Source organism: Babylonia areolata, chromosome 1 (genome assembly GCF_041734735.1).
Source record: "Babylonia areolata isolate BAREFJ2019XMU chromosome 1, ASM4173473v1, whole genome shotgun sequence".
NCBI lineage: Eukaryota > Metazoa > Mollusca > Gastropoda > Neogastropoda > Buccinidae > Babylonia > Babylonia areolata.
Window position 1 is genome coordinate 71,259,332 of NC_134876.1, and position 17,614 is coordinate 71,276,945.

At 41.9% G+C, this 17,614-nt stretch overlaps 1 protein-coding gene across 4 annotated transcripts in view; it reads right to left on the reverse strand.

Moving 5' to 3' along the window:
- The window catches only part of LOC143286815 (uncharacterized), a 192,357-nt gene that overhangs the window by 70,619 nt on the left and 104,124 nt on the right, over positions 1 to 17,614 (reverse strand). For all 4 annotated transcript variants that reach the window (XM_076594631.1, XM_076594649.1, XM_076594623.1 and 1 more), the window contains exons 41-53: positions 16,849 to 17,051; positions 15,536 to 15,669; positions 14,809 to 14,927; positions 13,451 to 13,657; positions 12,710 to 12,903; positions 10,747 to 11,620; positions 9,264 to 9,458; positions 8,806 to 9,032; positions 7,965 to 8,083; positions 6,278 to 6,399; positions 5,274 to 5,468; positions 3,878 to 4,107; positions 2,899 to 3,026 (exon numbers count right to left, since the gene is read on the reverse strand). In XM_076594631.1, coding sequence (XP_076450746.1) covers positions 2,899 to 3,026; positions 3,878 to 4,107; positions 5,274 to 5,468; positions 6,278 to 6,399; positions 7,965 to 8,083; positions 8,806 to 9,032; positions 9,264 to 9,458; positions 10,747 to 11,620; positions 12,710 to 12,903; positions 13,451 to 13,657; positions 14,809 to 14,927; positions 15,536 to 15,669; positions 16,849 to 17,051 — 2,947 coding nt within the window. The remainder of the gene's footprint in view (positions 1 to 2,898; positions 3,027 to 3,877; positions 4,108 to 5,273; positions 5,469 to 6,277; positions 6,400 to 7,964; positions 8,084 to 8,805; positions 9,033 to 9,263; positions 9,459 to 10,746; positions 11,621 to 12,709; positions 12,904 to 13,450; positions 13,658 to 14,808; positions 14,928 to 15,535; positions 15,670 to 16,848; positions 17,052 to 17,614) is intronic.

Below are 17,614 nucleotides of genomic sequence, written 5' to 3' on the forward strand. Positions count from 1 at the left end.
ATCCCTACAGCAAACAACAGTTCTTAACACTGCTTTTGTTGGTGGTAATCTTGTTGTTAATATTTAAACCATCCCTATAGCAAACCACGGTTCTTCACACTGCTGTTATTGGTGGTAATCTTGTTGTTAATATTTAAACCATCCCTATAGCAAACAACAGTTCTTAACACTGCTTTTGTTGGTGGTAATCTTGTTGTTAATACCCCTGCACAGAAATGTCATCGTCGAACCCAACAAACCACCACCAATATATAAACCATCCTAACTATTTTTATCACAGCAAACAATGGTTCTTAACACTGCTGTTGGTGGTGGTAATGTTGTTGTTGATACATAAACAATCCTATCTTATCACAGCAAACAATAGTTCTTGACACTGCTGTTGCTGGTGGTATTGTTGTTGTCAATATTTAAACTATCCTTACTGTTTTTCCACAGCAAACAATAGTGCTTAACACTGCTGTTGTTGGTGGTATTGTTATTAATACATAAACCACCACCTTTTTTAAATACTATTTTATGTCATATAGTCACCACAGCAAATAACAGTTCTAAACACTGCTGTTGCTGGTGGTATTGTTATTAATACATAAACCACCCCCTTTTTTAAATACTATTTTATGTCATATAGTTACCACAGCAAACAATAGTTCTTAACACTGCTGTTGTTGGTGGTATTGTTGTTGTTAATATATAAACTATCCTTACTATTTCATCACAGCAAACAATAGTTCTTAACACTGCTTTTGCTGGTGGTATTGTTGATGTTAATAAATAAACCACCCTTTTTTAAATTAAAAAAACACCTATTTTTTGTCATATGGTATCCACAGCAAACAATAGTCCTTTACACTGCTGTTGTTTTGGTAGTATTGTTGTTGATGTAAATATATATATATCACCATTACTATTTCATGTCAAATGATCAGCACAGCAAACAACAGTTCTTAACACTTGGCTGTTGGCTTGTGTTTTTGTTAATAAACAATCATTACAACTCATATCACAAAGTCAGCACTGCAAACAATAGTCCTTAACACTGTTATTGTTGGCAGTGTTGTTGTTAATATATCAACCATTCTGACTATTTTAAGTCGCATGGTCATTGTAGCAAATAATAGTCTCAAACTGCTGTTGTTGGTGTCATCATTGTCAATGTACAAATCATCATTATTACTTTCATGTTTTTACAGTGTGAGTACCTGAAACAGTCACTATCATAGGACAGATGAAGTCATGAGATTCTCATTAAAAAGTCTATAAAAGTTGATATAAATACTGTTTGCTTACGAAACTGAATCTGACTTACAATGAAAATTTAGAGTTCCATGGAGAATTTTAAAAAAATCAAAGCCAGTATTTTAGCACTTGTTCATTTATGTCTTTATTCCATGCAACACTCCTTTGCAAGAATGAGAATACTCCCACCTCCACTCCACTACCTCCATAGTCACTGGAAAATTTCTAATCAATGATAAACTCTTCAAAATACATTCCTCCATTCATCCTGGAATTAGGTCATTTTCACAGCTACTTTACAGGTGTTTTAACAGCTACTTTACAGGTGTTTTCACAGTTACTTTACAGGTGTTTCAACAGCTACTTTACAGGTGTTTTAACAGCTACTTTACAGGTGTTTTCACAGTTACTTTACAGGTGTTTTAACAGCTACTTTACAGGTGTTTTAACAGCTACTTTACAGGTGTTTTCACAGTTACTTTACAGGTGTTTTAACAGCTACTTTACAGGTGTTTCAACAGCTACTTTACAGGTGTTTTCACAGCTACTTTACAGGTGTTTTAACAGTTACTTTACAGGTGTTTCAACAGTTACTTTACAGGTGTTTCAACAGCTACTTTACAGGTGTTTCAACAGCTACTTTACAGGTGTCTTCACAGTTACTTTACAGGTGTTTCAACAGTTACTTTACAGGTGTTTCAACAGCTACTTTACAGGTGTTTTCACAGTCACTTTACAGGTGTTTCAGCAGCTACTTTACAGGTGTTTTCACAGTTACTTTACAGGTGTTTCAACAGCTACTTTACAGGTGTTTTCACAGTTACTTTACAGGTGTTTCAACAGTTACTTTACAGGTGTTTCAACAGCTACTTTACAGGTGTTTTCACAGTTACTTTACAGGTGTTTCAACAGTTACTTTACAGGTGTTTCAACAGCTACTTTACAGGTGTTTCAACAGCTACTTTACAGGTGTCTTCACAGTTACTTTACAGGTGTTTCAACAGTTACTTTACAGGTGTTTCAACAGCTACTTTACAGGTGTTTTCACAGTCACTTTACAGGTGTTTCAGCAGCTACTTTACAGGTGTTTTCACAGTTACTTTACAGGTGTTTTCACAGTTACTTTACAGGTGTTTTCACAGTTACTTTACAGGTGTTTCAACAGCTACTTTACAGGTGTTTCAACAGCTACTTTACAGGTGTCTTCACAGTTACTTTACAGGTGTTTCAACAGCTACTTTACAGGTGTTTTCACAGTTACTTTACAGGTGTTTCAACAGCTACTTTACAGGTGTTTTCACAGTTACTTTACAGGTGTTTTCACAGTTACTTTACAGGTGTTTCAACAGCTACTTTACAGGTGTTTTCACAGTCACTTTACAGGTGTTTCAGCAGCTACTTTACAGGTGTTTTCACAGTTACTTTACAGGTGTTTCAACAGCTACTTTACAGGTGTTTTAACAGCTACTTTACAGGTGTTTCAACAGCTACTTTACAGGTGTTTCAACAGCTACTTTACAGGTGTTTTCACAGCTACTTTACAGGTGTTTCAACAGCTACTTTACAGGTGTTTTCACAGTTACTTTACAGGTGTTTTCACAGCTACTTTACAGGTGTTTTCACAGTTACTTTACAGGTGTTTCCACACACTGCACTTACTGATCATGTGCTCCAGTCTGTCATTGATGATGTCCATGAAGATGTTGATGGTGTTGATGGTTCGCACATTGGTGGACATGGGGTCATCAGGCATGACTGGCAGTAACCCACTGGCCAAGTCTACTGACCTGAGGGCACACAGAAACAATGCACTTCACTTATCAACACACAGGTACATAAATACACACGTCAAAAGTGAGAACTATTCAGTATCTTATGTCTGCTATACAGTTAAAAAAAAAGTCTATTATGACTTGGTTATAACTATGTAGTATTTTGACAGAAGTGGGCATATAATGTTTGGCTTATTCTGTACTTCGGTTATGTTACGGAAATGTTTGAATCATTTTCAGTGAAGATTTCAGGTGATCATGCACTCTTATTCATCTGATATTAAGCATCTTACCATTACTGTGGACTTAACATTGCAAGCAAGGTCCTTCAAAAACTCTGCTGACAGCAGAACATTTCAACGTAGAGCATAAAGAGCAATGTAATAAAGTAACTATGTAAATGCTGATCCAGACCTGTTTGTATGGACACATGCTTGGGGAATATTTGTTGATATCAAGACATGTGCCACACATTTCCTGTCCCTTTCAACTGGTTGAAGCACCTTTAGATATCACAATATTTAACCCCTTTGACAGCTGAAGCACCTTTAGATATCACAATATTTAACCCCCTTGACAGCTGTACCTTGGTGAAGTGAGGTCAGAGTGCCATCAGTTGTAACTGTGTTTCCTACTTTTTGTGCACATTTCAGTGATAGAGTTGATTCTGCCGACCAAAGGTAATATCATGATCCCAAGAAGAAGAAGAAGTCCAAACAAAGAATTGTGGCTGACATCCTGACCCATCACCTCAATGTTCTCTCAGTGACGTGAAAGCCTTCTCTGAGGAACATACTTGCCAGCAGCATTCGACGGATTCAAACTGTTAATCATATCAAACACATCACACCACGCCCATGACTTACCACTTCTGCGTCAGGTTCATAAGCCTCTCTCCCAGTGAGGCGCTGAATCGTTTGAAAATGGCTTCAAAGGCCCGCCAGTCCAGCAGCTGGTCTGCAGAGCGGCTTCCGTTCTGGTACTGCTGGACGATCTGAGTCACCAGGTCAATCAGGTGCCGCACGTCACCATTGATGGAGCTGACATTGACGCTCGCTCCGCTGCCTGCTGCCACTTCACTTGACAGAGCCTGCATCTGATAATCAAAGGATTCCATGAGTACAAGTTAAGGTACAGTATTAAACATACAATATGCACACGTGCGCACGCGCGCACACACACCTACACACACACACAGACAAACACACACACACACACAGGGATTAAACCATAGTGTAATTAATGTTCAACAACCGGGAACTATCAATCAGTCAAATACATACAGTAATTCAATAAGGTTAAGGCAGATTCATACATTATCAAATGGGATAAAACTGAACGCTTTTATAACTAAGTTCAGCAAAGATGTCAGATGCATATGTGGAGAACATATATCTAGCAACCATGTAATATTTGAATGTCAGAATCTAAAATGTTTTTTGCCAGACTTCACTAAAAGTTCTTTTGAATGTGTTATTAACAATTCCAGTATGTTATTTGTTATTGCAGAAGGTTTGCTGCGTAGTCCTATAGGACATTTGTTATAGTTGTTATATTTGTTTGATGTTGGCGTTTATAACGTTTCCATTTTCCCTAGCGTTGTCTCTCCCTGTTCACCTTCCACTCACACTTTTACCACCACCCCCTCCCACTACCCCTACCCCCAGGTTTTTTTTGGGTTTTTTGTTGTTGTTGTTCTTGTTGTTGTTTTGGTCTAATATCACTTCAAGTGGAAAGACGTTAAACTGAAGACGACGTCACACACACATACACAAATATTATATATATATATATATATATATATATATATATATATATCTTGGTATGCATATATATCAATACTTTTGCACATACAAGCCTTTAAAGATTTCTCAGGCCATTTTCTTGAAGCTGACCAATTTTTCCACCTCTACTTTGAAAACTTTACTTCATCTCTCTCTCTCTCTGTGTCTGAAACAAAGGTGATGATGATGATGATGACGATGACGATGATGATGATGATGAGAGGGATACTTATATAGCGCCTATATTCAGTTGGAGACAAAGCTGACAGACTTGGAGGAATCAGGTGAACAGTTCTGTGCAGCACCCACGTGACTTCACAGAAGAAGAAGAAGAAGAAGAAGAAGTAGGAGGAGCAGGAGGAAAAGATGAAGAAGAACAAGAACAAGAACAAGAAGAATAAGAACAAGAAGAACAACAAGAACACAAACAAGAACAAGAACGAGAAGAAGAAGAAGACAAAGTGACAGACAGACCCACCTGCAGATAGAGCTGGTAGCCATTGGCCTGCCCCATGATGGCCTGCCACGTCATGACAGTGGTGTTGACGTTGCACATGGAGGTCTGCAAATGTTGCAGGACGGCGCTCTCGTTACCCGGCGCGACGAACGCTGTGAACAGCTGAGGGCCGCACAGTGCTGCCAGTGGATCACTGCTGCTCAGGAGTGAACTCAGCTGTTGATGGGAAACATACAGTAATAATAATAATAATAATATTGATCACAATCACAGTCATAATAATAATAATAATAATAATGTGAATTTATGTAGTGCTCATTCTCTAAATGGAGCTCTAAAAGCTTTTAAAAAATGAGTAAACATGCACACACGCACACACACCCACAACCACATGCGCACATGCACACATGTACACGCACACATACACATACACATGCATGCATGCACACTCACACACACACATACAATGCATCCGGAGACTGTGTACATTAACGTGCATTGTGAGTGCTTCAGGTGTTGTTGTTGACAGATGTGAACAGGACATGGATAAGAGAGAGAAAATGGATAAAATGATGTCAAATGTGATGGTAAGTAGTATGTTAGTGGATAGTACCTGGTGTGAATGTGGATGGGTAGGTGTGTGGGTGCGTGCGTGCATATGTTTGAGAGACAGTGATAGAGAGAGAATTCATGTGTGTGTAAGAGAGAGAAAGAGAGAATGTGTGTGTGTGTGTGTGTGTGTGTGTGTGTGTGTGTGTGTGTGTACATGCGTGCGTGTTTGCATGTGTGTGTGTGTGTGTATGTGTGTTTGTGTGTTTGTGTTTGCATTTGCGTGTGTGTGTGTGTGTGTGTGTGTGTGTATGTGCGTGTGTGTGTGTGTGTGTGTGTGTGTGTGTGTTTGTGTTTGCATTTGCATGTGTGTGTATGTGTGTGTGTGTGTGTGTGTGTGTGTGTGTGTGTGTGTGTGTGTGCATGATCATGGGAGGACGAATGGAAGGAGGGAGGAAGTGCAGGACGGTTGTCACCTTGTGTGGCCTCAGTTCCAGGTCCAGAAGGTCTTGCAGGTGCTGGGGGTTCTGCAGGAACGGCATCACAATGCTGCCAACTTCCGTGTTGTTCATGATGGCTGCCAGGCTGATGGGACCCGCTGTGTACACACACACAGAGACACAAACACACACACACACACACACACACACACACACACACACACACACACACACACACACACAATGTGTATACACCCACGCAGCTGTGTGCTTACATGTGGATACACACACATATATACGTGCACATACACATGGACATGTGGACATGTGCACACACATGCAAATACACAACCTCCTTCACTACAAATCAAAGTAACCATTTTCTCCTTTACATCACATACAAAACAATCTTTCAGTTTTACTTTACCAAAAGAGATATACACGCAAATACAAAACTGAAGCAAAACACAAACACACACATACACATATACATTCCACTTCCTTTGCACACGACAGAAACACAAAGTGAAGCAAAATACATGCACACATGAACACTTATCTTCACATGACAAATCATCCACCAGATGAAGAATATGTAATTTTACAGTCATGCTCACACAACTGTTTGCCGAATATTGTACCTAATGCTGATGTGCTATGACACACATAGGCCTATTGAATATTCTCCATTGAAATCTTTTCTTTTTCTGTCCTTGAAGTTCTGATGCCTCTCTCTCTCTCTCTCTCTCTCTCTCTCTCTCTCTCTCTCTGAGACTCTGTCTCTCTTTCTCCCCCTCTCTTTCTCTCTCTTTCCCTGTCTTCTGTCCCTTTTCACAGCTTTCTTTCAGATTTATTTGTCTTTTTTATCTATCATGGAGTGATGGCCTAGAGGTAACATGTCCACCTAGGAAGCGAAAAAATCTGAGCACACTTGTTTGAATCCTTGTACAGTCGCCAGTATTTTCTCCCCCTCCACTAGACCTTGAGTGGTGGTGTGGATGCGAGTCATTCGGATGAGACGAAAAACCCAGGTCCTGTGTGCAGCATGAAGTAAGCATACATAAAAGAACCCACAGCAACAAAAGGGTTGTCCCTGGCAAAATTCTATGGAGAATCTACTTCAATAGGAAAACAAATATAAAAAAAACACCAAAACCCGCAGGCAGGAAAAAAATACCACAAAATGGGTGGTACTGTCAGTGTAGCGACGTGCTCTCCATGGGGACAGCAGCCTGAATTTCACACAGAGAAATCTGTTGTGACAAAAAAAGAGTAATACAATACAATACAATAATATTTCTAAATATAAAATCTGTGAAGAGGAGTTTGAAATCATGTTGTGATGGTTGTATGCATTTTGTGAATCAACTCATTCTACTCCAGGTACGAGATAACTCGTATCATGATTACTTCCTGTGAGGACCAGGTACGTGTATTCTTATACCAACACACTATTCTAATTTCATTCATTCTTGCTTGGGACAATTGGCATTCTAAACTGAACTGTTTACTGATTCCAGAAGCATGAAACCGAAGCTTTGTTTCACAGATTAAAACAACAATTTTTATTGATTTTCGCTGTTTTAGTGAACCGCCCTGTTTTTTCTGCAGTGGTCTCATGTAGTACTGGTCCAGGGGAGTTGTAGCAGGCATGTAGCTGTGGTGTAGAATGAGTTAAAATGTTCAAAAAACTTCTTTTTTTTAAGTTTGTGGGATCACTCACAGCTGATGTCCTCCAGCATGGTGTTGAAGCTGCGCAGATAGAGTTGCAGAGCCTTGAGAGCCACCATGATGCTGCGCTGGTCAGACACATCCGTCAAGGAACTCAGCACAGAGTTTAACCTGCGTGGTTAAAAAAAAGGTAAAGGTAAGGTTGATTAACCCATTCAACCCTGGTGAGTTTACAGCCTTGGCTGGCTTCCATGCCATATTGATGCAAAAAAAAACAAACACAGAAATTAACAATTTTCCTCCAAATTATTTGTGGACACATATGGAAATAGTGTAGAAGTTATTTCCCTTCCCTTGCAGTTTATGCACATGAAGGAACTTGAAAGCCATTTTAAAGAGATGAATTTTCATGCCAGAACAATGCTCAGGTGCGGGCCTTAATGAGTTAAACTTCCAAAAGCCTTTTACAGCCACTGAGGCGGTGACTTCAAATCCACTGTGTCTAGTAGAGCTAGGGCTAGCGTGGCTGTGTCAAGAAAGGTGGAGCCCAATCCTCTCCTTCCACCTTCCCCAACCAGCTAGGTACCCATTCAACCTGTCTGAGCCATCAACAAAAACGTACATACTGCAGTGCTGAAAGGTAGGTATTGGGAGGTAAGGTCTGTCCAGTATTACATTGTATCAAGCAATGTTCCATTGGAAAACTGTTTAAACAAATTCATATACTCGTATCTTCACAGAATATTAGTGAGTCAAGTTTGCTCAATTCAAACAATAAAACTTAAAAAAAAACAAAACCCAACACATATGAACAGCTTAAAAAATCTCACATATAAGACAGTCATTCCCCTCAGAACTACAAACTAATGAAACTATAAAAAGTCAATCCTCACGAAAAAGAGAGAAGCTCAGGGTACTCTGTTTCCATCCTGGCCCCCACAAACTCCAAGGCCTGCATGAACTGTGTGACGTTGATGTCGAAGGCATGCGCCAGGTCATTGCCATTGAATGTGACATCCCTCACATGGGTCAGATTCGTGATGCGCTCCACCAAGCTGATGGCCGAGGTGATGTACTTCTGAACGTCCAGTGACCCTGACTCGTTCATGGCTGCTGCAAACTGGACACAGACCAAGAAGGTACACATGAAAAAGGACAGGTGGCCAAATTAATTCAGAGGGACACAGATCAAGAAGGTATACATGGACAAGAACAGCTGGGCAAATCAATAAAGATGGAGACAGATCAAGAAGACATAAATACCACAAGAACAGCCTGCTTGGGACTACATGACTACAATATGTCCTTGTTTCAATGAAGCCATAAAGCTAATTCAAAAAAGTTTTCTCACGCTTTTGATCAGAGCTTCAACCATGAAGTTGTCGCTCAGCTCCTCAGCGATCTTGGTGTAGTTCAAGGTGCACAGCACGTCCAGAACTTCTGTGACGTTGACGTTGTCAGGAAACATGAAGAACTCCTCAAGCTGGGCAGCGGAACACATCAAAGGCTGCATGTTGGCAGGGAACAGGTTCATCAGTTCGTTCACCTTTGGAAATGAAAAGGAATGACAGTGAGAATAACGTTTGGCATGACTGGACTGAAGGTGTGATTCAATGTGTATATATTGTTATTGTATCCTCCATACCCCAAAAGGGGCAGAAGAATTTAATTTCTTTGAATCTTTCAATCTTCACATTTGTGTTTGTCTTTTTTGTTAACAGTCCTAGCCACCCACACATGGCCCTTGTTGTTAACAGCCCTAGCCACCCACACATGGCCCTTGATGTTAACAGCCCTAGCCACCCACACATGGCCCTTGATGCTAACAGTCCTAGCCACCCACACATGGCCCTTGATGTTAACAGTCCTAGCCACCCACACATGGCCCTTGTTGCTAACAGTCCTAGCCACCCACACATGGCCCTTGATGCTAACAGCCCTAGCCACCCACACATGGCCCTTGATGCTAACAGCCCTAGCCACCCACACATGGCCCTTGATGCTAACAGCCCTAGCCACCCACACATGGCCCTTGATGCTAACAGTCCTAGCCACCCACACATGGCCCTTGATGCTAACAGCCCTAGCCACCCACACATGGCCCTTGATGCTAACAGCCCTAGCCACCCACACATGGCCCTTGATGCTAACAGCCCTAGCCACCCACACATGGCCCTTGATGCTAACAGTCCTAGCCACCCACACATGGCCCTTGTTGTTAACAGTCCTAGCCACCCACACATGGCCCTTGATGCTAACAGTCCCAGCCACCCACACATGGCCCTTGTTTCTCCTGCTTACTGTGACAAATATATATTTCTTACAGAAACTTGATAAAACCTGACAAATTCATGCAAAGCATTATATCAACTCCATGGTATATCTAGATGCTTCTGAAAGTCGCTATACATGTCAAAACTTGACAAATTCATGCAGAGCATACGTCAAAACTGTAATATCATTGTATTATTGTAACTGTTGTTATATATATCAAATGTGTAATGTGCAAGATGCTTTAAGCCCTCATCATTGATGACAGAGATTTCTTTTCTAGTTCCAGTGTTACCTCTGTCTCTACATTAATCCTTCATCACTGGTGACAGAGATTTCTTTTCTATCACTTCATTAAGCCCTCATCATAAGTGACAGACACAGACGCTTTTCCACTTCCAATATTATGTCTATTCTTGCACCCACCAATGGCAGAAGGAGAGGACTTGGACCTGTCTTCCTTTGACAAGCCCTAGACACAATAGATATGAATTCACTGCCCCTATGACAATAAAAGCTATGGGACCTTTAATCTTTAACCTTAATAGCAACGGCTCTCTGACCTTCACGGGGCTGATCTGTAAGGAGACAATGGCAGTGAGGAGGTCAGGCTTGGTGCGGAGGGCAGCGTCCATCATCCTGACGAAGGAGGGGCTGGAGGAGAAGAGAGAGGCCAGGTCCAGCGTGGCCCCCTCCACCACCAGTTTGCCCACCAGGTCATTGAGGAACCCCACCAGTGCCGCCTGAACCCTGGCCATGTTCTCCAGCAGCTTCAGCTCTGGATAGACGTCCATCAAGTCAAACAGCAGGTAGTAGTTGAAGGAGGACATCACCTGCCACAGCCTGGAGGTGTTGAACTCAGAGTCCAACAGTGTCATCAGGCTGCTAGCGTTGAACGTCGGTGGGTGAGCAATCAGCTTCTCCAGGTGGGTCTGCAGCTCAGCAGAGCTCTGGAAGACCTCTGACCAGTTGGCGGCAGTCATGGGGGAGCTAAGGCCTTCAATCAGACTCTGCAGATCCAGGTTCTGAATCAGGTTGTGCACGGCCGCGGAGGTGTTCTTCAGACACACAGCCTGGTACAGTGCAGTGCTGTTGAAGGATGCAGGCAGCTGCATAACATCTTGCAGTCGAGTGGTATTGCAGATGGTGTCACGAGCTGTCGCTTCATCCGCCAACAGCGCCTCCACCACCATCTGCGCGCTCTTCACAGGGGACTTCAGCATGGCGTCCAGAATGTCTCCCTCCACGCCCAGAGCACTGAACACGTCCTGCAGGATAGGCACGCGCTGCACCACATTCTTCAGCGTCAGGTTCTGACTCTGCAGAGCGGCCAGGTTTTCGTTCATCACCCGCAGGACGGTCTGGGCCACAAGCGCCACCTGTCTCATGGGGTCGTCCAGCATCAGCGGTCCCAGACTGCCAGTGAACCTCTCCAGTCTGGAACACCAGCACAGGCACTAGTCACATGCACACCAGCACAGGAACTAGTCACATGTACACCAGCATGGGACTGCTGAATCAAAACTTGACATTTTACTGACTCGTTACTGACTCATTTTACAGACTACACCTGCATGAGTCCACACAGATTATACCTGCATGAGTGCACACAGACTACACCTGCATGAGTGCACACAGACTATACCTGCATGAGTCCACACACTCTACCTGCGTGAGTCCAGACTACACCTGTATAAGTCCACACAGACTATGCCTGCATGAGTCCACACAGACTATACCTGCATGAGTCCACAAAAACTATACCTGCATGAGTGCACAAAGACTACACCTGCATGAGTCCACACAGACTATACCTGCATGACTCCACACAGACTATACCTGCATGAGTCACACAGACTATACCTGCATGAGTCCATACAGACTATACCTGCATGAGTCCACACAGACTACACCTGCATGAGTCCACACAGACTATACCTGCATGAGTCCACACAGACTATACCTGCATGAGTCACACAGACTATACCTGCATGAGTCCATACAGACTATACCTGCATGAGTCCACACAGACTACACCTGCATGAGTCCACACAGACTACACCTGCATGAGTCCACACAGACTACACCTGCATGAGTCCACACAGACTACACCTGCATGAGTCCACACACACTCTACCTGCATGAGTCCACACAGACTACACCTGCATGAGTCCACACAGACTACACCTGCATGAGTCCACACAGACTATACCTGTATGAGTCCACACAGACTATACCTGCATGAGTCCATACAGACTATACCTGCATGAGTCCAACACACTCTACCTGAATGAGTCACACAGACTATACCTGCATGAGTCCATACAGACTATACCTGCACGACTCCACACAGACTATACCTGAATGAGTCCACACAGACTATACCTGCATGAGTCCACACAGACTACACCTGCATGAGTCCACACAGACTAGACCTGCATGAGTCCACACAGACTAGACCTGCATGAGTCCACACAGACTGACTACTACTTGGAACAGAAACTGTAACTAGCAATGGGGTCTTACTCGTCCATGATGGTGCTGGTACTCTGGCGGGCCGAGCCATAGCGCTCCAGTATCCCCAACCAGAACGACTCGTTCTGCCAACTGGCCGGCAAAGTGATGGCAGGAGGGGATTCAATCCACCGTGCAATCAGAGCCGACAATCCGGCATACTGCTGACTCAGTGCCGTGTAATCCACAGTCAGGGAACCATTTACCTGTGTGACACATGGATCAGGGAACCATTTACCTGTGTGACACATGGATCAGGGAACCATTTACCTGTGTGACACATGGATCAGGGAACCATTTACCTGTGTGACACATGGATCAGGGAACCATTTACCTGTGTAACACATGGATCAGGGAACCATTTACCTGTGTGACACAAGCAGTGATGACTCCTGACAAATAATACTGCAAGCACAGATTACATCTAAAAACCAGAATAATTGTGATTGTATCGTGAGGACAAAACAATGCCGTTTGTAATAGAAATACGACAGTCAGTATGACAGAATAAAATTTCCTGTACAGTTGCTCATTCAGACAGTCAGCATTATTTTTTCTCTTCAAACATGCATTTGCAATCAAAAGTGAATGCTATCAAATACCAAATGTCTATTGATTCTACTTCGTTGCTTTTATTTTCTTATATACATTTTCAAACAGCAGTGAATGCTCTGAAATACAAAATGCCCATCCGTTATCTACATATAACAAAACATAATTTCAGAACCTTTTTTTTTTTAAGTTAACACCTACTGCAGCAGTGAAGCGATCAATGTCAAAGAAGTTCATCAGCTCCTGTGGCAGCTGCTGCATGTTGATGGAACACAGCTGTGATTTGAGGGCTGAGAGATCAATGGTGACGCCATCAGGTACAGTCAGATACTGATCCAGACTAACAGTCGGCACACAGAGCATCTCGAAAGTGGTTGCCACATCATTGGTTTTCAGCAGTGGTGCAAACTGAAATCAGAATGACAAGACATAGGTACAATATCTATGTGTGAAACTGTGGAAAATTGCAGACTGGAATCAGAATGAATAAAAAATACACACAGGCACACACAAAGCACAAACATGCACGTACAAACACACACACGCGCACGCATGCACACACACATGCGCACACACACACACACCCACACACACACGCACGCACGCACACATATGCACACATATAAACACGTGCACACACACACACACACACACACACACAAACACATGCATAAACAAACATAAACATACACATTTACTCACTCAGTACATGCGTAAACAATGATTTTTCTCCCTCCCCTGCAGTTGCTTTTCTTTCCTATTTCCCCCCACTCCTCGTCTAATATCACTTACGATGAAAAGATGTTAGAACTTAAGTACAAACGAACAAAAACAAATATGTTCAATTTTCTCATTCATACTGCAAACATTTTAAAAGACAAGAACACTCTGTGCAATGTTAATTAACATCAACATGAAGCATGTTGGCATGAACTGATGAAGAGTTTATAACCATATTTTAGGGGTGATACTATAAACTGGGACAGTTCTTTTTTTTTTTGTAGATTCAAGGAAAACTCCAATAAAACTCCAATAATGCCCGGCTCTTTCAGCTTAAGCACCAACATTTTTGTACAACAAAACACTACAACGATGTTGCAGTGGCCTTGTGGTGATAAATCTCCGTAGGAAATGGGAGAAACTGACGTACTGAATGCAATCCCACACCCACTAGTATTTCCTCCTCCTCCACCGTACCTCAAGTCGTGGTCTGGACACTAGTCATTCAAATGAGATTATAAAATCAAGGTCCCTTGTGTAAAATGCGCTTAGCACATGTAAAAGAACCCATGGCAACAGGAGGGTTGTCTCTGACAAATTTCTGTAGAAAAATCCACTTTGATAGAAAAGTTAACTTTTAGTGTGATAGGAAAACGAAGGCGATATATGAATTCTGGTATCATTTTCATTATCATTATCTTTTCTTTTGATTTGTTATTATACTTTATTATTATCACTATCACTATCATCATCATCATCATCATCATTATTGTTATCATCATCATCATCATCATTATTATTATTATCAGTATTATTATTATTATCATCATCTATAATACCTTTTCCGAATTTAGAGACTCTAGAAGCACTTCAATGACACCAGGCAGCTGCACTAACCGCACCAACTTCTGCATCTCTGGAGCTCCGATGAACAGTTCATCCAACGTCATCGTGGTTTCTGAAAGTGTACACCCAAACATGACTGTCACAAATCCATCCATCCATCCATCACCAACCCATCCATCCACACAGTGAACCTACACTCACACAATATGGAATCTGATATAAACTTTTCTTTCTGGATGATACAGATACATGTATAACCAGAAAACCACTATTTCTTTCTAAAAAAATAAATGTTCAAAAAAGTCATTAACTCAAACCACCCTACAACATGTGACAGTCATGACTCGAGAAGAAAAAGTCTTGATATACTACACATCAAACCAGCAGGCTTACACCATGATCAGAGATATATTCACAAATGAAAGTAAAAACCCCAGAAGTAAATAAAAGAAAACAAACTGTATGTTAAAAACAACAATAAAAAAACAGAGCAAAAGTCTGAAAGACAACATGATGTGACAGGACATGATGTGATGTGACATGACAGTATGATGTCATGTGATGTAACATGATGTTACATGACGTAACATGTCGTGACGTGATGTACTGTGACATAACCTAACGTAATGTAACGTAACGAAACGTAATGATAACAAACGCAAATATTTGTCAGTTTACATGAACAGAAACCATGTGCCTGCACCAGTGCCATGCACTCACTGTTTTCATACAGATACAGCTTGTCCAGAAGAAGGGACATGACAGCGTACACCGGCTGGAACATGGCCAGCTCTTCAGTGCCGTTGGCAGCTTGCATCATGCTCCCGTACAGCAGCATCACCTTGTCCGTTTGCCTGTCGTGACAATCAGGGATGACAGGCAATGTAATGTCCTGTGTGTGTGCTGTACGTGTAATTAATTTTGCAGTTTGTTTGGCATGATTTCATTTCGGGACTGCATGAGCTGTTTTTGTACAGGGTTGCAACGGTACAGTAAATGTTCGATTCCTGGAACCTTGCGTGTCTTGTTATGAGTTTTGAATGACATGCTCACATACAGCACAAGCACAACATGCACCTCACACCATGCTAAGTAATATTTCTTGTTGTCATGTTTGTTTGTTGTGTTGAGTTGTGTTGTTGTTGTGTTTTTTGTCTTCTGTCTGCCCTGCTTTCTGTACCACAGCATCATCACTGTGTCACCTGTCCCAGACAGCCACCCACACCCACACCCACACCCCTCCATACACATGCATCCAACTCACCCAGGAGAGGTCTGTCCACAGGACCTGTCAATGTTCAGATCACACAAAGTGCCACTCTCCTTGAGGAGACTGTACCACTGCTGAGAATCTTCGACAGGTTCTTTCATTAACATTTGTTTTCACTTTTGAGTAATATCATAATCATGTACGATTTGTGTGACTTGTGTGTGTTCAGCAGCACCTATGTATTATTCGACATACGCATGACATCACCTATTAGCCCCCTACTGATGCCAACCATCACTTAGTTGTGGACTCAGATTGAGCCATGGAGTGGGGGGACTTCCCCCCCACACACACACACACACCCAGCCCCACCCCTCCCCTTCTCAATCCTCATCCTCTTTTCCCACCACATATCCCTCCAATGAGAATCTGCTGACACTGAAGACCTTGACAAGAACTCACCACAGGCATGGAAGCACCAGGTAACTCAAAGCCATGATCACCATGACAGCAGGGCACGAAAGGCCACAGAATTACAGCAGTAAATTTGTCACAGCATTGCAATGGTCATTTTTGTATGAATGTGTACTGAGCATTGATGCACATGATCAAAACTAAACAACACAGCCTGTATGCTATTACATTTTATTTTATTCTGGGGTGGGGGGACATTGTTTCTTTTATATCTGAATTCATTTAGAAACAAAACTTCCCAGAACTGAAGCGTGAATTCCCAAACACAAATATAGTTGCATATGATGCAATGCAATGCAATACAATAGAGTATCACTTTACAAATAGTCTGTTCTAGCCATGTACTCACAACCAAAACAGAGCTTGGGGATCTGAGGTCCACTTCTCCAGGTTGCTAATTGCTGCTTCCCACAGAGTGGTGTTAAGGAACCTGGCATCGATGGTCTGCCAGGTGGCGCTGCTCTCATTCATTGCCATCAGCTTGCCCAGCACTGTCTCAATCTTCTGTACCACTGATGTCACGTTCACCGTTACCGTGCTGTTGGGTGAGAACTGGAAACAACAAGCAAGCAAACAGTTTGAAATTCAAATTGATCAAATGTAAGTAAGGTAGATTTCTGTGAAATAACACCTTTGATGCCATGCACATTAGTCTGAAGTTTCTTTTTGAAACCTAAAGATTTGCACTATGCACAAAACATTAAACAGAAAAGATGACAACCAGACATAATCAAATATCAATAAAATGAGATAAGAACTTCATCAATCTCTAATACTGACACTCCCTTAGAACTTAGTAATTCAACTGTAAAATGGTATCTTCATAACTTATCTGTAAAAGGGTATACTTTGCAACAGAACTATTGTAAAGAAATGATGGGCAACTTACTTCTACAGGAATTATTCAGTTCACATGGAAGTGACAGTTGTTTCTCAGTTCCTTGGTGAGATTACAGTTCTCTCACCAGCCAGTGACTCTACATTTCCCCTGTCAATCATTAAAATCTTACCTTCTTTGCCACATACTGACAAAATATATAAATATCAATAATGGTAATTATATGAAAGATAGAGGGGAAAAAAAGCAAAATCCAAAGATGAAAGTAACCCAAGGT